A 25274-nucleotide genomic window follows, 5' to 3' on the forward strand; every position below is an offset into this window, starting at 1 on the left:
AGTAACTGTCAAAAGGAAGGTCAGAAGCAGCGTACGCGCGCCAAGTTCAAATGTGGAGGCGCGCGGAAGTGAGGAGAGCCCGGAGGAGGAGCCTGGTCCCAAAGCACGGAGGAGGGGGGAGCAGGCATCAGAGGATTCAGCCTCTGGGGAATCCCGGAGGGAGGGAACCCAGGGGGGCAGAAAGACCCTGCGGAAAAGGAAGGAGAGGAAGAGGTGGTCCAGCGCAAGCCTCTTAAACTGGTGTAGAGGCGGGACTGATTCAGAAGGGACTTCAGCGGTCTAAGCCTAACAGACGTGGGGTCACACGCCTCGGATGTGGAGCTAACAATGTTCTTCAATAAAAGCTTTTGTACATAAGCTGGACTTGGCGTTGGTCTCTTGTGAGCTGGGACCTTGGGTGGCCCTGACAAATATAATATAATATAAATCTCTCTGTGGTAGCTTATCTTAAAGTTTTAAGTGTCTATATGCTTATCACATTAATAAATTTTAAATTTATTGTTGTACATTGTTTTAAATGTTTGCCTTCCTTCTGGGATTGTACCCCCAAGTGTGTTTTATATGCTGGTCTCCGACCGTAATAAATAATATATAATTATAATATAGTCATAGTCTAGGGGAAGAGTCATAACTCAGCAGCAGAGCATTTGCTTGTGTGCAGAAGGTGTCTCAGTTCTAGAAATTTTCTCAGTTGCTGTGACGTGTGTGTGTTTTTGTCTGCATGAAATCCTCCTGAGAGAAATACCTTCAGCTCAATAGCCCTGTTGTTGGCTGCCTAATGGGTCACAGAAGATGCTGCAAGGTCTCTCAAGAGACCCATGTTTTCAAATAAGTGCAGTTGCAGCAATGCTTCTGCCTAGTGGGAGACACTTCCTATGTGTGTCCATTTCATGTGATCGTAATACATCCACACCCACCCACACCCTGTACCCTATACATTGGCACTGCAGTGGATGGCCAGCCCAGGTTGTTCTTTTGAGAACTGCAAAGTTCCCCTCTGGCTCACTAAAAGATTTGTCAATAACTCTGGCTGAAAATTCTGGGGGCTGTTTATTTCACTCCTAGCCAACAAGCTTCTCTTGACTTCTTTTGGGGGATATATAAGCCTCCATTGTCTGAGTCAATGCCAACATGCTTCCAGGGGCTGCAAAGTACCTTTTTGTAAAATGCCCTTCCCATATCTCTGAATGCTGATTGCTTAAAATAAAATAAAAAATTCAGTTGTTTAGAAATGTGACATCAAGCTGAGAGTTTAGAATAGAACAGAAATCTCTGTTTCTGCACATTCTGAGAATTGCAGAAACAGATTTTAGACTTGGAAGGCTGGTGCAGTCATAACGCTCCCGAGTGGAGGAAATGGACTTGGCAGGTGAAGCACATGCTCTGTGTGATGAAGGTGCCAAGTTCGAACTCTGATGCTTCCGGTGAAAAGAATCAGGTAGAAGATGAGGGGAGAGACCTCTGCCAGAGACACAGGAGACCCTCTGCCATTTAGATAGAAAGCACTGGGCTAGATAGTTAGTCTGACCTGATACTATGTGCCTTCCTATATTCCTATGAATCTTTGGTTCTGATTAAGCCAGGGGCGAAGGAAGGCGTCGTGACACCCGGGGCGGACGTCACAACATAGGGCGCATGTGCTGCGTTGCTACGTACGACGTATGCACCATACATAGTGACACCGCACATGCTCTGTACAGTGGTACCTTGGGTTAAGTACTTAATTCGTTCCGAAGGTCCATACTTAACCTGAAACTGTTCTTAACCTGAAGCACCACTTTAGCTAATGGGGCCTCCTCCTGCTGCTGCACCGCCGGAGCACAATTTCTGTTCTCATCCTGAAGCAAAGTTCTTAACCTGAAGCACTATTTCTGGGTGAATGGAGTCTGTAACCTGAAGCGTATGTAACCCGAGGTACCACTGTATAGCAGTTTGCTGCCTGAGCCACTCTAACGCCATACGGATGGTGCCGGGATCCTTCTGGCGCCGCTATAGCCACGAATAGAGAATCCTCCATTCGCGGCTGCAGCTGCGAGCAGAGGATCCCGGCACCATCCGTATAGCACTGGAGCGGCGCTGGCGGCAAACCGCTATACAACGCATGTACGTCGCTGCTATGTACAGCGCATGCATGCGACGCCGTACATGCACTGTACTTAGCGGTTTGTTGCAGGCGCTGAGATCCTCTGCTTGTGGTTGCAGCTGCAAACAGAGGTGACCATCACATGGATCACTGTGGCGAGATCAGGGTGAGAAAGGTAAGGGACCAGCTGCTTAGCACAGTGGAAGTGGAAAAATGCCGCCTTCGCCGCAATTGCAACCTGCACCTCCATAGAAAGGGAGGCGTTGAAGGTTACACCCAAACTCCTGACAGAAGGCGCTGGCACTAATTGAGCCCCACAAGAGATGGGAGTTGGCCCCCCAACCCCATGTCGTCCTGATCTTTACCGTTTGTGTGTGTGTGTGTATGTGTGCGCACACACGCGTGTGCACACATGCGCACACACACAGTGTTATAAGTTTTTTGGGGGGAGGAAGGAGGCTGTATTCAAGATCCTTTTAACACCTCCATCCAGCAAGTGTTACAATATAAGTCAGGCTAGCTTCCTTCACTGAGGTGATAGCCTGGGTGATGGGCCATTAAGGGAAACAAAGGAAAGGGGCTCTGTGCGAGATGGCAAAGAGGTGGTGGCCGTCCCCTAGCTCATGGTTAGTTACGCCAGAGTTTAGAGTTGAGTTGCTGTGATGTGGGCCAAAAGAAAAGCTGGAGAGAGAGTCTGAGCAGTGATTGATTTCTGTTTGAATCCAAGGCTGTGGCTATGGGGGGGGGGGGACAAGACTCTATTGGGGTGTTAATGCTGTGAACCCCCCATCACAGGCTCAGGTTGTATATATGTGTAAATAAACCTTATATTATAAAGACACTGCAGTCTCCACTGTGCCTCATTCCAAAAGGAAGTACAAATCCTAGGTAAGTGTCTCGAACCCCTGGAATTTCTCAGCGCTCGTGGGCTGGGCTACTGTGCAAAAATACATAACCCCATGAGCTTCAAAACCCTGATTGGGCTCACTGATGCTTATAGATGTGTACATAAGGATGCTGATGGGACACCCTCCTTTTATGTGTTTGCTGTGGAAATATCAGTATAATTTTGTAGAGTAAAGTGTAGAGTTTGTTGTATTACCACGATATGGAAAGAAGCACAAGACCAACCCAACAAGATGATGGTGCATTGTCAGGGATTTGTGTACTCATTGGTGAAATAATGGAAGAATTGCATTGAGGCAAAGAGAAGAAAAGATGAATTCATATATATATATATATATATATATATATATATATATATATATATATGAATTCATCTTTTCTTCTCTTTGCCTCAATGCAATTCTTCCATTATTTCACCAATGAGTACACAAATCCCTGACAATGCACCATCATCTTGTTGGGTTGGTCTTGTGCTTAGACTGTTTTTCATATTAAAGCTGAGATTTTAATTCAGTGTTCAGTACCACATAATGGCTGCATTCATACATAACATTAATTCAGGTAGGGAAGCTGTGACCCTCCATATGTCATTGGACTCCAACTCCCATCAACCACAGCTAGCATAACCAGAGGTCATGGAGAATGAGAGCTGTAGTCCAGCAATATTTGAAGGGCTGGAGGGCTGCATTAAACCATGTTTTAGTGTTATGAGCTGCAGTGAGCTCTCATGCTGCTTCTTTCCTCTTTGGTACACCTTCAAGGAGGTGTTTGGAGTGTTTTTCTTTTGTTTTAGATTGATCATGCCTTGTGACTTTCATGTCTGGGCAGACTTTGGCTAATCCTTGTAGTTCAAACAGTAGTTCAAACCACAATTTGTGATGCTATCTTGTTTCAACAATTCATAACCATAGTTTAGGGTTTAGGCATAACAGTAAATTGTGGTTAATCTAACATGGAAGCAGAAGTTTACAATCTTTTCTTCGTAGCCATACCTGGAACAAGAGAGGGGAAGGGGGACACATAACCTGACCTTTAAAGCCCTAAACAGCCTCGGCCCAGTATACCTGAAGGAGTGTCTCCACCCCCATCACTCAGCCTGGACACTGAGGTCCAGCTCTGAGGGCCTTCTGGTGGTCCCCTCACTGCGAGAAGTGAGGTTACAGGGAAACAGGCAGAGGGCCTTCTCGGTAGTGGTGCCTGCCCTGTGGAATGCCCTCCCACCAGATGTCAAGGAAATAAACAGCTATCTGACTTTTAGAAGACATCTGAAGGCAGCCCTGTTTAAAGAAGTTTTTAATGTTTTAGCGTATTTTTAATATTTTGTTGGAAGCCACCCAGAGTGGCTGGGATGGGTGGAGTATGTATGTATGTATGTATGCATGCATGCATGCATGAATAAATAAACATTTTTTTGTTTTTTATTATTATTATATCTTTGTAACACTAAATTATGGCTTAGTGTTATGTATGAATACAGCCTGTATGTGTTCTCTACTATTATCCACTGAAACAGAAGCAGCAGGTTTTGTGTCTTGTTACTGCAGGTAACATTCAGAAAGCTGATAACTATGAATTGGCGTCATTTTGTCAATTGTTTTGTCAAAGCCAGAATAATCACTTAAGCAAAATCCACCATTTGTTTACCTCTAGTCTTGTTCTTTGTTGAACTCATACTATGCACCATCATCTGTGGACTTGACAATGCTTCCCTCTGATTTATTTTGAGCAAATAAGGCAAAAATGTTAAAATGACACCCCTCCTCCCATGCAGTTTTTAATCGAGCACAGAGATGAAGATTGGAGGCAGGAAAATGGTGCCCCCTCTGGAATCTACTGCCAAAATTCCACGTCTTCATGTCACTTCATGGTAAGACCAACCAGACCAACCTTGGGAATAATCATGTATGGTGACTGAACTGTTGTTCCTCTTTCTGCTCATGAAAAGAAAAGTTACAATTCAGACAGATGCCAGCCTTTATGAGGGGCTGCAGCACTAGAGTATAAACACTCTTGGCCACAAGGATGTATTTTTAGCTGAAGTGAAAAGTTGGAAATGGCACTGCAATATTTATACACAAGTAACTCCTGATTATGCTGTATATCAAGTTGTATAGGTTGATGTGCCTACTGGCTGATAATACCCCTAGCCCCAATAATATTTTAAAGCATTTTCTATGGTGCTTCATCCGTATTCCTGGCACACGCTATTTTATATAGGACTGTGGGAGTGCAGTAGTCTTGATGTGTTTGTATTCCCAGCTAAGAGTGAAATGACTAACATGGGCACCATCCTCTCATTCTGGCTATTATATGGTCAGTTCTGAGAGTCATCATTCAACACTTCTGATGGATTCTGAATGATCTGACTAGACCATTTTAGGCTGTGAATTTATGTGGAGTGTCTGCTGAAAAGCTTAGGTAAGTTTTGTCAATGAGATGAAGATATGTTGTCTTGGTGTGTTGGATTTTAGATTTATATAACCTATACTTCAGGTGGTTTTGGTACATATCCAGTGCATTGCCAGCTTAATTTAAGGTGCTGGTGATGACTTTTAAAACAATGAATCTTTTGGGACTGGATTACTTAAAAGAACTGGGTGACACCTGTATCAACTTACCTGTGCCTTAAGATTCACTCCAGAGGGCCTACTTAGGTGCACACCTATAAAGACAAGTAGACCGTCAGATACATGGAACAGATTTCACGGTGGATTTCAGCGACATGAGATTGGGCCTTGAAGACCCACCTTGTTGTCATGGCATTTGGTGGCTAGTTGTAAATTAAGCTGTAGAAATTGTTATTGTCTTTTTTTGGTATGCTTATGTTATGCTGGACAATGTGGAGCTCCTTTGCTAGCTTTTAGCAGAGGATGTTTTAAATGGTATTAAATTACAGTCGTACCTTGGTTCTTGAACAGAATGCATTCCGGGAGCCCGTTCGAAAACCAAGACGCGGCTTCTGATTGGCTGAAGGAGCGTCCTGCAGCCAATCGGAAGTCGCGGAAGCTGCCCTGGATGTTTGGCTTCCAAAAATTGTTTGCAAACCGGAACACTCACTTCTGGTTTTCGATTGCTCGGGAGCCAAAACGTACAAGTTCCAAGGCGTTCGGCAACCAAGGTACGACTGTACATTGCATTGGTTACATTTTTAAATGTTTATTTTGTAAGAGTGGTATCCAGTGCTAGGCCTGCTCGGAGCAGCCCTGCTGAAGTTACTAGACATGACTAACTTAGATTGATTCATTCATTTAAACGGGACTACTCTGAGTTGGTCACAACCGTGTGCCACTTTGTGAAGAATGTCTCTTAGTAAGCAGGCTGTACATCTCTTAAATAAATAAATACAAACTTGCAATTTTAAGAACACAATGGATAGTACTGGGCTGTGGTGTCTTTTTAGATGCTGAAACATTGTTGTGTCATTTATTTATTTATTTTGAAAAATTAAGCTTAGAACAGCAAAGCCCTTGTCCACATTAGTGTTCCATGCACTAAACACACTAACAATGTGTTTGCATGTAGAGTTAGCAGGCATGCTGCTGTTGTGATAATTCTACGTGTGAGTGGCCTCACATGATTTATGCAATTTGCAGTGAAATAAGTCTTTGCAGCCTTCCTCATAATTTTGTGCCATGGATGTCTCATCTGATGACTCGCTTGTAAAAAACCCCACAACAATTCACCTTTGCCCACTTTGGTCCTTTTTTGTATGTGTGTAACTCAGGTTTAGTGAGTCACCTACAGTTTCCCCATTAGCCATTGTGTTCAACCTCAGGAAGTCATCTGAACACTGAGGGGATGCTTTTACTGGGAGATAAAACTCTGCTCCTACTCAACTATTGGCTGTGGACATGGCTTCAAAGCCAGGTGAGTCACTTCCTTGAGTAGACACTGATCTATATTATTAGCCTGCCTTGACATGACACCTTCTTGCCAGTGCAGGAGTAATTGGCAGATAAGTTCCCCTTGTGTTGAATAGAGAAGAGAGAACCCACCCCCATTGCCTGCTCAGAAAACTCTTTTTATGTGTAATTCTGTATTTTTAAAACAAAAAAAATTCCTTCCAGTAGCACCTTAAAGACCAACTAAGTTAGTTCTTGGTATGAGCTTTCGTGTGCATGCACACTTCTTCAGATACACTGAAGAACACACTGAAGGTGTGTATCTGAAGAAGTGTGCATGCACATGAAAGCTCATACCAAGAACTAACTTAGTTGGTCTTTAAGGTGCTACTGGAAGGAAATTTTTTTGTTTTGACTATGGCAGACCAACATGGCTACCTATCTGTATCTGTATTTTTACTTATTGTTTCATAGATATCATTTGGCAGGGGAAAACTTGAAATGTTAATGTTGGAATTACCACACTAAGATAACATGGGGGAAAGTTACTAAGCAATTTAGGGGTTTATGATTGTAGCTTAAGGAAATATTTTTCCTTGAGCATCTGCAGGACATGTAGGTACAGTATATGTGTTAATATAGTTTAAGTTGCAGCCTGGTGACTGAACTCTTCATAGATGTCAAAGCTTTCAGTTCAAACCACTTGAACAGTTAGAGGCATTTTTAGATAAAAGCAAATTGTCTCCTCTTCAGTGCCCCCCCCCCCCGCATGGTGTTATTTGTTCTTTCTGGATCCAAAATGGCTGATCTCTTTTTTCTAAGATATCTTTTCAGGCTTACAGCAGGCTTGTAGCCCACAAAAGTTCCTAAGGACATAAAATGAGCCTGTTGCATCAGGCTAGTGACCCATCTAGTCCAGCATCCTGTTCTCTCACAAGCCTGTGAGAAGCCTGCGAGCTGGTCATGAGCACAACAGCACTCTCTCACCACTTAGGATTCACCAAGGAACCCATATTGTCTCTGAAATCAGAGGTAGGACACAGCCACCATAGTGGGGAGCAGGAGAGCTGAAAAGAATGCCAATATATTACACATCGGGCAACCAATGTGCTACTTTGGTTACAGATAGTACATGGGTAAAAAGGTAAAGGGACCCCTGACCATTAGTTCCAGTTGCGGACAACTTTGGGGTTGCGGTGCTCATCTCGCTTTATTGGCCGAGGGAGCTGGCGTACAGCTTCCGGATCATGTGGCCAGCATGACTAAGCCACTTCTGGCAAACCAGAGCAGCGCATGGAAACGCCATTTACCTTCCCGCCGGAGTGGTACCTATTTATCTACTTGCACTCTGCTGTGCTTTCTAACTGCTAGGTTGGCAGGAGCTCACCCTGTTGCGGGAACTCGAACCGCCAACCTTCTGATCAGCAAGGCCTAGGCTCTGTGGTTTAACCCTGTGTCCCTAGTACATGGGTAGACGAGTCTAAAAAGCCTGGAACACAAATTTTCATGTCCATCTAGAGGCTATGGTGGCTCATTTACCAGTAGTCGTGTATTTAGCGTTAACTCTGGTGTATACTTAATTCTGGTGTATATTTTGCTCTAGGAAGCTTAGTTTGGTCAGAATCACTTCTAGAGTTCACATTAAGTACATTATTTCTGGTAAATGAGCCACCATAGCTGCTAGGGGGCCGTGAGAATTTGTGTCCTGGGCTTTTTAGATTTGTCTTCCCATCTATTATCTGAAACCAAAGGGGCTCATGGGTTGCCAGATGTGATTTTTGTTTCCAGCTGTCCTACCCCACTACTATGGTTAGTAGCTGTTGATTGCCTTGCCCTCCGTAAAGTTATTTAACCCTCTTATAAGAACATAGTAGCCTGAAAACATTTTATTTTTTTACCAGTCTAGGCTAGTAGCCTTTGTTTTCATACCAGCTACAGAGGTGGACCAGTGTGGGTTTGCAGGCTAGTAAAAACAGGCATCACCTTCTGCCAAGAACACTGGTGGTGGAGTGACCTGCAGTGTCTCTACCACAAAGTGTTTGTGGAAACATCCTCTGCAGGTAGCATGGAAATTAAAGCAGCCTGTTGCCTGCCTAAAGTGACCAGGTGAACATTACTTAACTGGGGGAGTTGCTTCCTCGCATCTCTTTCCCCCTTGAGATTCATCCAGTGTTTCAGAGTGGAACAAATCAATCAAAATCAAGGGAACATTTGCGTCCTCCTTACGTTTATCCCCCTAAGGTTCTGATAACAGTAATTCAGCAAAGTACACGACACCTCTGTCCTCAGGAAGAGAGCAAGCCAAATAATGCCATTTTTGTTTCCAGAGCTAAGCAAAACAAATTTAAAATCCCATGAGTGACCATGGGGAAAGTTGAAGCCTCGTTGAAATGGACAGCTGTGCAAAAGCACAACCAACCTATTGTGTAATGGCTGTTCATTTCAGTGGGACTCAAATGGAAGAACTTCCAAGGTGAATCTGACCTCACAGGTCAGATCTGTGGCCAACTCTGCCACCCTTAATGAGGCCTCAGCTGTGTCACTGGAAGCATCCTCCTCATTCTGTCGCATGGTCTTTGCTTCCTAAGAATATTCTATCTCTGTGATTGAAAGTGTGTTGCATTTATTCATTTATTTAGAATTACATTTATATCCCACCTTTCCTCCAAGAAACTGCAGGTGGCATACACGGTTGCTCCCTCCCCATTTTATTCTCACAACAACTCTGTGAGGTAGGTTGAGAGGTGGTACCTGGACTAAAGTCTCCCAGTGAGCTTCATGGCTGAGTAGGTTTTTGAACCCTGGCCTCGCAAGTCCTGGCCTGACACTCGTAACCACTGCATCACACTAGTACAAAGCACATTCTAGAATTGTTGGTTAGGCAGAAGGAAGAATGTATTCATGGTTTACTTTGCAGCTCTTCTTCATAAATGGAGCATTTTTTGAATAATAATAATAATAATAATAATAATAATAATAATAATAATAATAATAATTATTATTATTATTATTATTATTTTATTTATATCCCGCCCTCCCCAGCCGAAGCCGGGCTCAGGGCAGCTAACAACAATAAAATAGTACAACATTCTAAAATCATTTCATTATAAAATTAATTCAACTCACATTGATGGTAACCATTAGGCTAAAGTTCTGTGAAGATTGCCAAAGGAGGGGGTCAGGCTGTGCCCTGACCAAAGTGACCAAAGGCCTGGCGGAACAGCTCTGTCTTGCAGGCCCTGCGGAAAGATGTCAAGTCCCACAGGGCCCTAGTCTCTTGTGACAGAGCGTTCCACTAGATTGGAGCCACAGCCGAAAAAGCCCTGGCTCTAGTTGTCTGTTCTTAATATTGGCTGTGTGGTTGTCAAGACCCTTATTCCCCTCACAGAGCTATGATTCCAGAGTTCCTTGGGAGGAGGGCTTGACTGTTAAACCACTCTGAACATACTAGCTAAGTGAGAGATACAGGGGTCTCCTAACAATTCTCGCTCCCCACTTACCAAACTCCATTTCCAGGATACCTTAAAGGAAGCCATGACCGTTAAAGTGACATGATAGTGCTTTAAATGTACGGTGAGGATGTGGCCTTAGATAGTAACGTGGCAGAATATTCTTTCTGATAAATGTTAAGAAGATTTTGCATGGTTATATCCCATGCAAAATCATCTTAAGGGGGCAAAGCATTCACTTTGTATTTTTGCAGTGGCTTAGCAACTGTAATGATTGCATGCCCTGATTTATTGGAAGCCCCCAAGATATTTGGGGCACAGATTCTAAAACTGTGGCAGTTTCCAAGTAACAAATATGCTGCTTGTTTCTTTAAGTTGACATCATGTTTACTTTGATACAGCAGACCATGCCATGTTTTGAGCATTTATTTTATCTAGTACATTTTTGTCTCTCCCTCCTTCCAAGGAGATCAGGGCAATATGCATGGTTCTTTATACTTGCAACAACCCTGTGAGATATCTTCAGCTGAAAGAGAGACAGAGACAGACAGAAAGAAACAAATTGACCTGATGTCGGCCAGTGAGCTTGTGGCTGAATGGAGATGTGGGCCTAGACTTTCCCAGTCTAACACTCCAAACCCAGCCTTTCTCAATCTTGGGTCCCCAGATGTTCTTGAACGCCCATCATCCCTGACCCTGCTAGCTAGGAATAATGGGAGTTGAAGTCTAACAACACCTGGGCTCCCAAGCATAGCTGTCAACTTTTCCCTTTTCTTGTGAGGAATCCTATTCGGAATAAGGGAATTTCCCTTAAAAAATGGGAAACGTTGACAGCTATGCACCCAAGGTTGAGAAAGGCTGCTAACCTCTATGGTTAACCTTTCCTATCCTTGGGTTACTGGGCAGGGGCAGTGGTTGTTACGGGGAAAGATCAATGCTGCTTCAACAACAACCAGACAGATACTGAACCCTATATAGTTGCAGCAGCTATATTCCAATTCACCCACACTGAGGTTAGAGGGGGCCCAGCTTGGTCCAGTAGTCTTCTACTCCAGTGGAAAGATTCTGGCCCACTGGGATCTCTTGTGATGTAGTCTTCCAAGTCCAAGACAGCAACGCTACATCCACAGGCCAGAGCTTGTCTGGTGGAAGCATTCCTGGTGCTGTTCCCTTTCCTGTGTGCCATTCCCCTTTTGATGCTGTCATTGATCTTGTTGAAGAAAACAGGCTTTGACAGTTTTCACTCATGGGCTATATACTGATATCACTGAATGCTGAATTATGCCAACGTGTAATTATGAAAATGTTAAATAACTCCCTTGCAAACACCAACATCATAAACATTTTTTTTTAAAAAAAAAAGCTCGCAAACTGGCACACAGTGGTGTTTTATTTACTAATTGCACATTTTGGATGTGGGATTCATTAAAACTGGCTCAGAGTTTCACAAGCTTCATGGCTGGGTGCCTTTTCTATGCTCTGCCTCATGATGGACTGTAAATCAAGGGAAGGTGGAAGCATCTAAATCATTTCTAAAACTATCGTAGCAGATAATGTGAAAGGCCAGACCAACAGATGAATGTTTGGCATGTGGAGGAATGTTATTATTATTTTATTTTTATATGCCACCTTTCCTTCAAGATGGCATACATAGTTCTCTCCCTCTCTAGTATATTCTCACAACAACCCTGTGAATGTAGCCTAGGCTGAGAGGTGGTGATTGGCTCAAGCTCACTCAGTGAGCTTCATGACTCAGTGTGGATTAGAATCCTGCTCTCCCAGGTTCTAGTTGGAACGCTCCAACCACTATACCACACGACCTGTTACGACCTCTATATTGGTGATGGTGCAGTGCTCAATCCCATTGTGTGGCACCAGTATAATCATCCAGATGGGCCAGTGTAAGGAGCCTTTGACGAACCACATGTATACCTGGGAACTGAACATGGTGGCCAGGTTGAAAGCCAGAGAACGTGCCTGCAGGCCCAGCATCAGCACAGAGTACCTTGGGAAGCTGTCAAGGTCCCAGCAAGGTCCATTACAGCTGCTTGCTCTGGACTCTTTTTAAGGTGGCTGGATCTGGAACCTCTAGTTTAATTCCCCACAATGACTCTGATGGGCATTCTGGGAAATTGAAGGCCTAGCTTTTTGATCAGCATCAGTCAGGTGCGTGTCATGAATTACTGGGAGCTGAGCATGGCACTGTGGATGTTCTTCAACCATCATTAGACAGTTGGGGCTAGGACTCCAAGCACTGCTACCACCACTGTCACCAAGTACCAGGGTTAACCCAACTAGGAGGAGATCCACCAGAGGGCACGTTGCTGAGGTTCAACTCAAATTTGGCACCAGCCCTGCATACATGTACCTTATTAAGCTCCTGAAATTGCAGGGGGGGGGGCAGATGTCAAGCTGAATGCATGCTCCCCAGATTTTTAACCTAGCAATTCCAGAGGTGAGATCTCATACAGTCTAATGGCCTTGCAGTAACTGGTAGCGTTATTCTGCTTCGCTTGGTGGTACATCAACACGAGTGCTGATTGCACAGTCTGTGGGTCATGTAGGATCTCAACTCTCAGGTTTGTCGAGCTCCAGCTACCTGCAGTTCTGTGTGGAAGAAAGTCTCCTGGTCCATGGCGTGTCTGTTTTAGATCTTGCACTAGAAGAGCATCCCCATCAACCTGGTGGTGTGCAGATGTTTTGGACGACTTTCCATCTGCCACAGTTAGTGCTGCCATGAGATTGATGGGAGTTGTAATCCCCAAAAAATCTGCTGGACATTAGGTCACAGGAGGGGACTAAATTGCTGCATGAGAAAAGTCATACCTTATCCAGCGATGGCTCGGTAATGCTCACAAGCCCTTGTATAGACAAAAACACAAAAACTGCAGAAGCCACCTATCAGAGCACTGTGAATTTTTGTGCAAGCTGTTATATACAGTGGTACCTCGGGTTAAGTACTTAATTTGTTCCGGAGGTCTGTTCTTAACCTGAAACTGTTCTTAACCTGAAGCACCACTTTAGCTAATGGGGCCTCCTGCTGCTGCCGCGCCTCCGGAGCACGATTTCTGTTCTCATCCTGAAGCAAAGTTCTTAACCTGAAGCACTATTTCTGGGTTAGCGGAGTCTGTAACCTGAAGCGTATGTAACCTGAAGCGTATGTAACCCAAGGTACCACTGCAATGCTGTTTTCTCTCTACTCAGTGGTTGTTTTTTTAGCTGACCAATAGATGTGTGGTATTCTTGATCCCCGTATCATAATTTCCATTTCTTCTTCTTCTTCTTCTTCTTTAAAAAATGTGGCATATTTCATAAGAACATTTTGTGTTGAAGTAGGTTAGGTGAAATATCAACTAAATTTAAACCCAGGCCGACTGACTTCTCATTCTCTAGAGGGGCAAAGCATATGTTCAAGCAGGTTCTTAGTCACTGCTCTCTAGTATTAAAGCAGCTGCTTTCAGTCTGGTGCCGTGATTGTACTGACACATGGTGTAAGGCTGCCGCCTCTTTCCCTGCTTTGCTCATGGGTCCATCTAGCTTAGTATTGTTGAAACCAATAGGCAGTAGCTCTCCAGACTAGAGTCTTTCCCAAGTTTTGCCCGGAGATACCAGATATGGAACTTGAGATCTTCTGCATGCAAAAGATGGGCTCTATGACTGCCTCCTGGCTCACTGGTAGACAATTTGCCTTGCACCTGAAAGGTCCCTGGTTCAATCCCTGGCATCTCCAGATAGGGCTGGGAATGGCCCCAGTCTGAAACATTGGAGTGCTGCTGCCAGTTCTTGTAGACAGCACTGTACTAGATGGACCAATGGTCTGACTCATTCTAAGCAGTCTCTTATGTGTCTTATCTTGCTCCCAGGCTTGCAGCAAGTGTTTGGAATTATATGCTGTATTTTCTACCCAATATTCTTATGCCTGTCTTGTCCTTGCTGCTGCATGAAACAATGCATGAACTGAGACCTTGTATCTGTAAGTAAAGGATTTTAAACTTACTTAAGAGTGTGGTCTGCTCATGGTGGGAAGGGTAGAAACAGGTCAGCTGCTGTGTCTGACAACCTATATTCCTAATGCTTTACTGTGCTGCTTATCTTTGTGAGTTTAATACTCTGCTACTGGGGCTCTCGGTGTGCAAGCCACTTGTTTTGAACCCTGGTACCCAGCCAATTATTTTGTTGTTCACCCACAAATGTGGGTCCACAGGGATTCATTTGTTTTAATTCCTCACAAAAACAAACTTGGAACTGGTATTGGTTTGTGTAAGTAGTAATAGTGTGAGTGCAAAACAGCTGCAAAGTACCGGTAACAACTATTATTGATGAATTAATACAGCTTCCATCATGTCTCCAGCAAGATTTGCAATGTAGCCTCAGTATAATGGGGTTAGAGCCTGGTATGTCCCCCGTCTCTATGGCTGGACCCTAATAAAATGTTTCCTTCTCAGCTCCTGTTTGAATAGATGACATATTCTCTAGATAGGATCTCTCTTGTTTTACTTGAAAAATATAAATGCTTTATGGTAGTTTCTTTTTTTGTGCTGGGCTGTAAAACTGACATTCTAATTAGGTGTAATAGCAAATGTACCTGTCAATGTTCATCATTTCGTATCACCCACAAAGAACCTCTTTGGGTTTAAGCAAAGGCAAATGCTCTTCCGTGTTGGATAAATGAAGTATGTGGCTTGTTCAGAGTGTTCCTGTAACCCATCTCTTTCCTCCTAACACAGTAAAGGTTGGGGGAGGGGGGAATCACTCATTCATTGGCTGATCTTGGGCTAGTCACCTTTTCTGTGCCCCAGTGTTTGCCAGCTGTCAAATGGGACCAGAATGGTCTCTAAATCATATACCGTATTTTTCGTCCCATAGGACGCTCCATCCCATAGGACGCACCTAGTTTTTTTTTTTGGGGGGGGGGGGAATAAAGGAAAAAAAATTTCCCCTTTATTTCCCCCCCAAAAGCAGGTCGGGGAAACCGAACCAGGTCGAGGAACAGCGGGATGGCGGCGCTGCGCCTCCCTGCTGTCCCCCGAGCTTGTGGGGCTGGCCGATGTCTGTCCGGCGTGAGGGGTGCCCTGCTTCAGGGAGCCCCGCCCGCCGGGCAGCAGGCTGCTACCCGCAGCGTGGGGAGCCCTGCGGGGAACTCCTGCCGGGCTCCCCACGCCGCGGATGTCTGTCCGGTAGGACCTCCCGCAGGGCTGCCTAGGCTGCGGATGTGTTCCCGAAGCCCCGGGCGCTCTGCTTTCAGGGCGCCCGACGCTCCGGGAAGCAGGCTGCTATCCGCAGCCTAGACAGCCCTGCGGATGTCTTCCTGAAGCCTGGAGAGCGAGAGGGGTCGGTGCGCACCGACCCCTCTCGCTCTCTAAGCTTCAGCGAAAGCCTGCATTCGCCCATAGGATGCACCCAGATTTCCCCTTCATTTTTGGAGGGGAAAAAGTGCGTCCTATAGGGCGAAAAATACGGTAAATGTAGTATAGTGCATATACATGCATCCCATGTATTTTATATGCTATGCAGTGGTTTACCTTGATGCTTTTGCCACTGGGAACCAACTGCATGCATGCTCATCCATTTTCTTCTTGTGGCATATTTTAGCCGGGATTTTGCTGGCCTCAACATTGTTGCGCTGCCAGATTACACCATCAGTCTCACCCTCTCATGCCCAAGAGTGTCCTTATTTTTGTCTGTATGGCCAATGTCACATGCTCAGCTACCACTGAGCCTTTTTCAGAATTGGAGTATGGCTCTAATACGACTACACTTAAAAATATTAAATTTTTTTGCGATTTGCTGAAAATAATATGATCACCTGCAATTCTGAAAACAAAAACAGGTTACTGCGATCCTCTTAAAACCATTGGGAGCAAACCCATGGAAAACGATAGCATTGGTCTTGAGGATCAGCTTTTAAAAACAAACAAAAACAGAGCATTTGATTCACTGGGATCACAATTTAAAATGGCACAGAGTGATTTCTCCTAAAATATTGTGAGAGATAACCGTGCTACTCTTGTGTCTTGTTAATGGATTGTTCACAGCTCTTCAGAAGAGAGCAATACAATTTCTGATGGAGTGAAATGGGCTGCAAGAACAGAAATACAGGCATGTGATCACTCTGTTTGGTACCCAAATACATTTGCCCTGTCATAATACTGGCATCTTTTCAAGGTATGTTGATGTCTGGGTTGCTGCCAGGGAGCAGTGCACAAAATGCAAGAAGGATACAGCTTTGTGAAAATGAGCACAGCCATATATATATATATGATGCATATTTTAATCTCAATGGTGTTTTCAGTTCAATTGATATGATTCCAGAGGATCTTAAATGTCCTTCTGCCTCTGAATTGCATATGATTTCTTTCTGATAATTTCCCCGTCACCTCATACTGTGGAGCTTTCCACTCAGAACAGCAGCGTTGCATGTTAAGTGGTCATGCAAGCAAATTGAGATAACCTGGATATGTCATTTTGCCTGGCTTTCTCTCTCTCTCTCTCTCTCTGTCGCTCTGTTTCAAAGCAATGTGTGTTGCATAATGGCTGTTTTCACCTTTAATTGCCTCGAGATTAAGCAACAACCAAATCATCGTTCTCTATAATGGCAACCCGAGGATTTATAGTAACGTGAGTGGAGAGCTGAAGGATGTGGCTTGCTCTGTTTCGATGATGCGGGATTGCTCTAAGCAGCAAGCTTAGTGTTTTCTGAAAACATTAGCAGCATCGCTGATGTAGCTGTGCCAGCCTCTTTCTCTACTAGATGACTGGAACTGCTCACAGGGGGGTGGGGTGGGGGCAAGGGAACTATCTTTGAGATCCGATCTGTCGAAAGGAGCTCGCTCATCATTTGCTAAATGGAGAAACCTGATGTTTTCCTTGCTAGCCCAGAAGATGCCTGAGAGATAGAGAGAGCGAGCGAGAGTGATGCATTGTTATAAGGCAGGGAATGCTTTCTGGGAATAGGAAGGTCATGCATCTTGGGATCGGGGAGCCATTCCAGTCTCTAACCAGTCACCAGGTATGGCCTTGTGGTTTATATTCCTATTTGTGGCTTACATTATTATTTCAAACACTGCCTTTTGCATTTCTTTTCTGGTTCATTTTAAAATGGGATCAAGTCGTCATGTTTTTTAAATGCTGGAGTCCATGCGGGATTTAGACTACGGGCAGCTTGTCTTAAAATGCAAGAAGGTATATGGGTGTTTTTTTGGGGGGTGTGTGTGTGTGTGTATTAGAAATAAAAAGTCGTAAGGGTATTTTAAAAGAGACAGCAAATATTCAGTGTGTAGATGTTGTTCTGCTCATGTCTGCTGAAACATATATGCTCCAGTTCCATGGAATGAAACATCAGAACCGTGGAATAGCTCACAGCATGAATTTGGAGGTTTGTACTGCTTGTTGGGCTGACGATACAAAGGTCATTCGCACAGTGGCATGTTAATTAGGATTGCACATCCTTTTCATGAAAGCACATTGCGAACCATCCTGTTTTATGAAAAGTGGGCTGAAAACAGCCTATCACAATCAAGGCTGGGGATAAGCCATTCTGCATAAGGCATATTTTTTAAAAATAGTAGATGTAGGTTTGATTATTTTTTCAAGGCTTGACGTTTACATTTCAAGCAGCTGCCTCGCTCCTCTGAAGAGTGCAAGGATCTTCCCCCCCCCCAACAACTTTTGTTGAGAAAAGCACGCACAAATGGCTTGAGAAGCTGACGTGGGGCTTGATTTTAAAATATTGAATATTTAAAATATTTCAAGCCCTACAAATATTTATATATTTATACTGTAGCATTCCTTATTTTTTTCTGCATTCAGCCCTCACCAATCCCATTGCTATCACAGGTTTTATAAAACCTGAGGCAAAGTTTCAGGAATGGGAAGCGGCTGGGTCTGTATTTTATGTAATCTTTCAACCACCATAGTGTCTCCAGCAGCCTATTTTGATGTGCTGGGGGTGGGCGGTGTGGGGCGGGCAAAGAAATTGAAAACAGTATAATCAGCTTAACCATGTTCATTGCAAATGGCGCTGAATAGCCAAAGGTAGGGGCTCTTGCTTGTGCATCGCTCATAGTGTGTAAGGAGATTATGTCTAAAAGTAGACACAAATGTGATTCCTTTCTCTCTCTTTCTGGCAATGGCTTTGAATATCAACTTAACTGCTTCCGACTTGTTTGCTGGACATTTCCATGGTAACCTGTTAGGATGTGTCATAAAGCAGTGGTTATTAAACTTCCCACCCCCTCACCCGCCAGACCATTGCTGAGGAATTGGGGCCATTTAATGATTTTTCTTCCTGTTATAGCAATTGTAAGGTGCTCTGCTAGATGTTTTTCATTTTTTAACTGAGTTTTCATTGCTGCTTTCATTTGTTTTGTTGAATTCCATGGAATTTGGACTACACTATGATAAGAAATAAAAGAAGCAATTAAAAATCCAATTAAAATCTGGGTGGCTATTTAATGGGGTGGATGTGCCATCTCCTGTCTTCAGTCACTAAACCGCAGATGACTTGACATATGCAGATCACCTGACCACTGGTGGTCCATCCACCACACTTTGGGGTCCCTGTTTTAGTGACAATAATATAAAGGGAAACATTGGTTATATTCCTGTAGCATTTCATGTACAGTTGATGTTCAGTTTCTGCAAGTGATGCTCAGATTGGTCCAGGAGGTGGGTGTTTTCTGACCCTTGAGGGCTCATGGATTTTTAAAGGGTGAATATGTTTATAATCCAGAAGGCAGACATATAAAAAGTTCAGTGGTTTGGTTATTTTAAAAAATTGACATGTATTAATTTGTTTCTCTGGTTGCTTACTTTCTTAGAAATGCATGTTGGAGACCCTGGCAGAGGTCTAAAGCTATGGCTCACGCAGGAATCTGGTCAATCATTTTTAATTAAAAACATATATTAAAACAATATTTGTTTTGTGGCTTGTAACTATAATTGATATGTTTCCTGGTGTACTTATCCAGCTTACGTTTTGATTAACAGTAGGGGAGATGAACACATTCTTAAGCTTGATTAGTTTTGGAATGGGTTTAATGTTACTTTTACAGTTGCTACAAACCATGTTTAATCATCTTTCAGAATTGAGTTTTGGAGAATTTTAATGCAAGGAGTACATTCTGTTTCTTGGCAGCTGCCTGAAATTCCTGTGGGTATTCTGGTGATCTTTCAGGCTAGTTTTGATTTTTTTTTTTTTTCATGAGGACCAGATCATCTCAAAACGAATATGTTAGAGCTGGAAAAGCTTCAGAAAATGGCAGCCAGGAGGATAAGTGGTTTTGAGCAACTCCTCTTTGAGGAAAGGCTTGGAATTTTTTTTTCTTTAGGAAAAAAGACAAATAGGAGGGACACTGTGCACGGTGCAGAGAAAGTTATGCAAAAAATAAATAAAATTCTCCCCATTTTGCATATTAATAGAACCCAGGGTCATCCAGTGAAGCCAAGTGGTAGAAGATTCAGGATAGACAAGAGGAAGTAGTTATTTACACAGCAGACAAGTATACATTTTGCTAATTCAAGATGTGTTGATGCCCACCAACCTAGATGGCTTTCAAATAGGATTAGCTGTATCTGCCATTAATCTGCCTATGAATAGCCAGTGGTATTAACTGTCTGTACTCAGAGCTACATGCATGTTAAAATCAATGATGTAGGCTCTTCTCCATTGCCCATTATGAGATTGGTGAGCACAAGGAGCAGGGCTTTCTCTGTGGTGGCCCCTCGATTTTAGAATTCTCTACCAGCTTTCCCCTGTAAGGCTATTCCATTTCAGGCCTCCAGAAAGGACTTGATGCTCCACTGGCCTGGTTTGCAAGTCACCTTAAGTGAAACCATGGCTTATTGTGAATGCTGATATGTTTTTATTTATGCAGTAATAAAATACAATAATACCGGCAATAATAAGCACAAATGCTTGTGAAACCTCCAAGTAGCTTTGTATAATAGGCTTAAGTAAGATTGATAGCACCACTGGAGACAGAATGAGCTATTAACTAAGATAGTTTATTAAAAGGATATTATGTACATTAAGAGAGTAATGGTTTGTTTGCTTGTTGGAAGCAGCAATAAAACAACTGTTAGCACATACAGTATCCACACTTTGAGAAGGCTCTTAAAAGAATCAAATGTGTTCAGAGTAGAATGGAAATAATATAAATTGATTGAATGCTTAGTAGAACTTAAGCATGGGCAGCGTGAACAATTATTAATTATAAACCATTTCTTGCTTTACATAGCTTTGAATCTTAGAGGAAAACTCAAGTTCTGCTATGTCAGTGTCTTATTTTATAAAACTTGAAGACTGTGTCTTTCCATCAGAACTTGGTTTCTTCTGTGTCTCCCATTGTTTTGTTTTGTCTACCATATGTCTTAATATAACTCTAGGGTTGTCACCTTTGATCAGGCAAAACAAAGGACAGGTTGGGCAAAATATACGACATGGGGCTAAAAATTACTTTACCCGGTGCAGAAATGACTTCAAAGCAATCCATTACTCACTCTCGCTCTCTGTGAGTAATGTCACAGTCTCCAACCCAACCACTGCTACTAACAATGTTCCCACACGGTGCTGATCTTCTCCTCTGTTTCTCACTCTCTGTCCCAGGAAGGGACAGTGGCAGCTCCATCCCACCAGGGGAGCTGCTTCTGTGTGGAGGCTCCTCTTCCTTGCTCTTGTTTCTGCTTGCACAAGGCAAGTGAACAGGCAGCAGCAGTGAAGGGGAGCAGGGCCAGGGGGTTTGGAGGATTTGGAGAACTGGGGAATGGGTTTCCAGTGGAAACCATTGACCTGTATTTTCCAAGCATATTGCATTTGGCTGGCTAGTTTTTCAAACAAACAAATCATTTACAAGCAATTAAAGTTGTTGTGGGATCTCTATGAAGTGATTTGAAAATGCAAACAGTGTCAGAACTGAGTGTTTTGTGAAAAAAATCAGTGTCCTGTACACTGGAAGAAGAGGGCTAAGCTGTAACAACAGAAGCCTACTCCAGGCTTCTCCAGCAGGCATCCTCACTTTTGACTTCCTTGAAGACCTTTTTATGCCGGCAGGTCTGTGCAGTTGTTTAAAACGTTCTTGATTAGCCGGTCCTCTGAATGATTGTTATGCACTGTTGTTTAAAAATAGTGTTTTATGATTTCATTTCCTGCATATTGTCATACAGTTCATGAAATGGCAGTGAATAAATGCTTTTGTAAATAAATAGTCAGATGAATGCATGAACACTCCTATTAGATAGTGAGCACACCATTTCCGAAATATCTTAAGTGTTCTGCACCTTCCTCTCCCAACCTTTGCATACTGAACATGCAGGAAGATTCAACCTGCATTCATCTGAATGTGGTTAGACTCCTCATGCCTATTGAGAAGCTAATCGTACAGAGTTCTGGTTCATAGGGAGGATGCTAAATGTGCTTAACTAAATGTAGTTTGAGTCACCTTCATAGGTTCAAAGAGCTGACATGCACAGGGATGATGGGGCAGACGTTGTGTGTGCACCCCCTTCACATTATAAGCCCACATACATACTTTTGAACATTTGAACAATCTTACCTACAAGGATTAACATCTGCCTTGTGTTGTCTGCTTGCTTTGAACTCCCTCTCTAGCAACCAGTTCAGCTGCTATGATGCCATGGGATGTTAATAAATGTTCTAATGGTCCAGAAGGAATGTGGATACACAATTCACTTCCTGTGAGAGAAGGGTAAAGGGCAGAGGTGCAGAGATATGAGGGGCTGTCGTCTGGAAAGCAGACAAGGCATGCAGTTGTTTGGAGATGGGATGCTGGACAAGCAAGGACGCTTTGGTTTTGAAGTACAGCTGGGACCCAGCATGACCCAGATGCATAGGGAATGAAGGGAGAAGGGAAGAGAGGACAGCTAGCAGAAATGTGAAGGCACAATGGTCAAATGATAAGAGTTATGAGGGAAATGGGTGGAAGACAAGGGAGGACATGGAGGAGAACCTCAGGCGGGATTTGGGAGTAATTGGGCCTTTCTGCTTTGGACAGGATGAAAATAGTGTGGCAAGGAAACTGTGGAGGTTGAAGCGGTAGATGTCAGAGGAAATGGAGAAATTGTGAATTTCACATATTGATTTGCACTAACAAGACAAATCTTTGACTGCAGGTCTTCAGTCTGTTATATCAGTCATGTGCTTATTGCTCCATCTAGTAATCTGTAATGGAAGGTTGCTGTTCTAAGGGCAGCTCATCAATATGTCTTCCTATAGGCACTCTGCTGTAACAGCAAACCATGCATGAATGTTATTAAGCGTTAATGAACCTTGTGACACTTCTGCGAGCCATAAATATTTCCCCAGCTACTTTGCAGAAATCATTCTGGCACATCTGGGGAGTATGAATCTAATTCACCAGAGCAAGATGGCTTTCTGCCATGATTGGCACATTCTTTTTTGTGTGCGTGGCTGTGTCTCTCAAACCTGTTGCTTGGATCCCCTCTTTTAAACCTCCTGTAACACTTGGGTTCTACCTTTGCTGGAGGTAGAGGTGACTGACAGCACACTTCTCTTGGACTAAGCCATGTTGACACTTACTTTTGAATAGGCATGCCTGGGGTTCCATTCTAAAGCTCAGCCTGGAATTAATTTGCAATGCCAGACAGAAATGGCTTGCTGAGTGGGATGGAGCCATTACGCCAGCTTCCTGCCTTACTGGGAAAGGTGAGGTGGTGGGGAGGCCAGCAAGGTGCAACTGCACTAGCAGGAAGTACAGTCTGTTTTTGCTGGTACATTGAGACTTTGTGCTGAGCTCTTCACCCCTCCCCAAAAGCACCAGCTGGGAAGCTAGCAGAGTGCCTCCACTCCCATCCGGTGAGCTGCTTCTGATGCCAGGGCTCAAATATATAGAGACTTCATTGATGCTTACTATTGTGCTAATTTTATGTAAACTGGTAAATGAATACATGGAAAAGTGGGCCTTGCCCCACACTTTCTTGCCCTGATTGAACTACACACATCCATAGAAACAGCCTCCTGAATTACTTGCTAGATCAGTCCAATAAATGATGCATACACAATATGCGTCTGAGTTCAGGCACTGCGTCAAAAGAAATTTTCTGCCTGTCTATACTGTGAACAGAAACAGCAATAAAACAACATAACCAACCAGAGCCAAAGGGTCACATATGATGCGCAAGGCATAGAACTCTCAGGCACAGACTACTAAGTTTGGAACAGACCTTAGGTAGTGTAAAGGCTCTCAGTCGGCTGCTTGGATCCATGCCTTTCCTGGTCCTCATCTTCACAGTTGCATCACTTACCGGTAGCTATTTGCTGAGGCTACTTCAGTCTTCATTAGTGTTTGGCATTTCTCCTCTGTCTGCAGTGTCAGCTCTGTGCAGAATCCCCGGACAGCAGTTTTCTTCCAAAGCCCCAGCTCAGGCACTCTCTTTAAATGTGGTCTCCCCATGTCTCCAGTCTGTCATCAGCGTTGGGTCCCATATCTTGTAAATCAGAGTCACCCAGTCACTGAAGATGTATCTGGCATGCCTCCAATTCAAAGTCTTGAATGCAGATACAATAAAAGGCTATTGTCATTCACCGTGGCAGGATTAAGAAACAAGAACAATTCAGACATAATGAAGATTCAGTAAAGGAAGTTGTATCACTTAATGAAGCTTGGCATGCTGCTCTGGGTTCCTCTGAGCGAGGAAGGGCAGGGTAGAAATGTAATAATAATAATAATAATAATAATAATAATAATAATAATAATAATAGTAAACTAATATGAATGACAGTGCACTTTTTGCCTGTACGTATAGAAAGAGAAAACTGCAGTTTATGACCTTATTTCTTTTCTACATTTTTACAAAAAATTGAGGGTAGGATCCAGTTAAGGCAAACTTAAAACAAGGAGAGGACCATGAGCAGTATCATGGGAGGGATGTTTCTAGGACCAAGGTGCAGCTATGAACCTTCCTTATTATTTTTGCTATTGGATGCTGCATGTTGTTTACGTAATAATGTTATGTTTATAGAATTGGAATGTGTTTTTTCCCTGTACTGTATGCTATTATATTTGCTGTTGCTTTGCTATGCTGTTACAAAATTGCTGTTGTTTTGCTGTGCTATGAAATTGTTGCTATGTATTGTTTTGCCATGCTATTATGAAATGGTTTTTGCAGCGTTTGTTTGAAATGCATCCTTGCTTCTTTGTCGTAAGCTGCCTTGAGCACAATTTCATGTGTGTGAAAAAGCGGCACACAAATAAAACAATTGAATGAATGAAAGGAAACTCAAGAGTAGACCCCTTGGAACAGATAGACTGAAGTTAGCCATGCCCAATAATTTCAATGGGTTACTTCGGGGCCGTCTTAAACATGTTGCTCTGTCCTGCAGGGAGCCATGTTGCTTGCAAAATTGTTCCAAAATTGAAAATGCAAAGGAGGAAGATGTATGGCCAATCACGCTCACGAAACATTTTGGGATCCCAGATTCTTTCAGTCACTAAACCTGTTACTCGGAAACTGCATGCTGATTTGTGGCCTGTTGCATAAATTCCATGCATAGTTCTCAATGGCACAGGTATCTATTCTGCTGTGGAATCCAGTACTCTGGGTACTTACCTATACTCTTGCCACATTTACCCATAACAGAACAGACACAAATGCTACATGTACTTGATGCATGTAGGGTTTGTAGACATTTCTACATGGAAAGGACTTTCTAAAGGAAATTTGTCTTGTGCTCCATTGACCTGCGAAAGCATGGTGCTGTTGTGAGAATTTCTTGTGTTTCTAGCAGCGTAGCTTTTCAGAGCTTATTTTATCTGCCTGTAATATTTTGTAGCATTCCAAGATTAAACTGACCTAGCCAGAAGGAAGGTAGGGGGTGGTAAATGAGATTAGCTTGGTGGCAGTGCTAATACTTTTCATGTGTGTGTGGGGTGTGTGCGTGTCCCAGATTTGATTCCCAGCATGCGCCATCAAAAAGACCATGTAGCAGAGATGATGTGGATAGTCTCACCAATTTAT

General features: G+C 43.3%; 1 protein-coding gene across 7 annotated transcripts in view; it reads left to right on the forward strand.

The window, feature by feature from the left end:
• SLC4A10 (solute carrier family 4 member 10) overlaps positions 1–25274 on the forward strand; it is a 169967-nt gene that overhangs the window by 35295 nt on the left and 109398 nt on the right. For 5 of the 7 annotated variants that reach the window (XM_028747023.2, XM_028747066.2, XM_028747031.2 and 2 more), the window contains exon 2: positions 4761–4856. The exons of 1 other annotated variant lie outside the window; for it this stretch is intronic. In XM_028747023.2, the coding sequence (XP_028602856.2) occupies positions 4761–4856 (96 nt within the window). Of the gene's footprint in view, positions 1–4760; positions 4857–16746; positions 17290–25274 lie in introns of those variants that run through there. One more of the 7 variants, XM_028747050.2, reaches the window with a different exon arrangement.

The sequence above is a fragment of the Podarcis muralis genome, chromosome 1 (genome assembly GCF_964188315.1).
Source record: "Podarcis muralis chromosome 1, rPodMur119.hap1.1, whole genome shotgun sequence".
NCBI lineage: Eukaryota > Metazoa > Chordata > Lepidosauria > Squamata > Lacertidae > Podarcis > Podarcis muralis.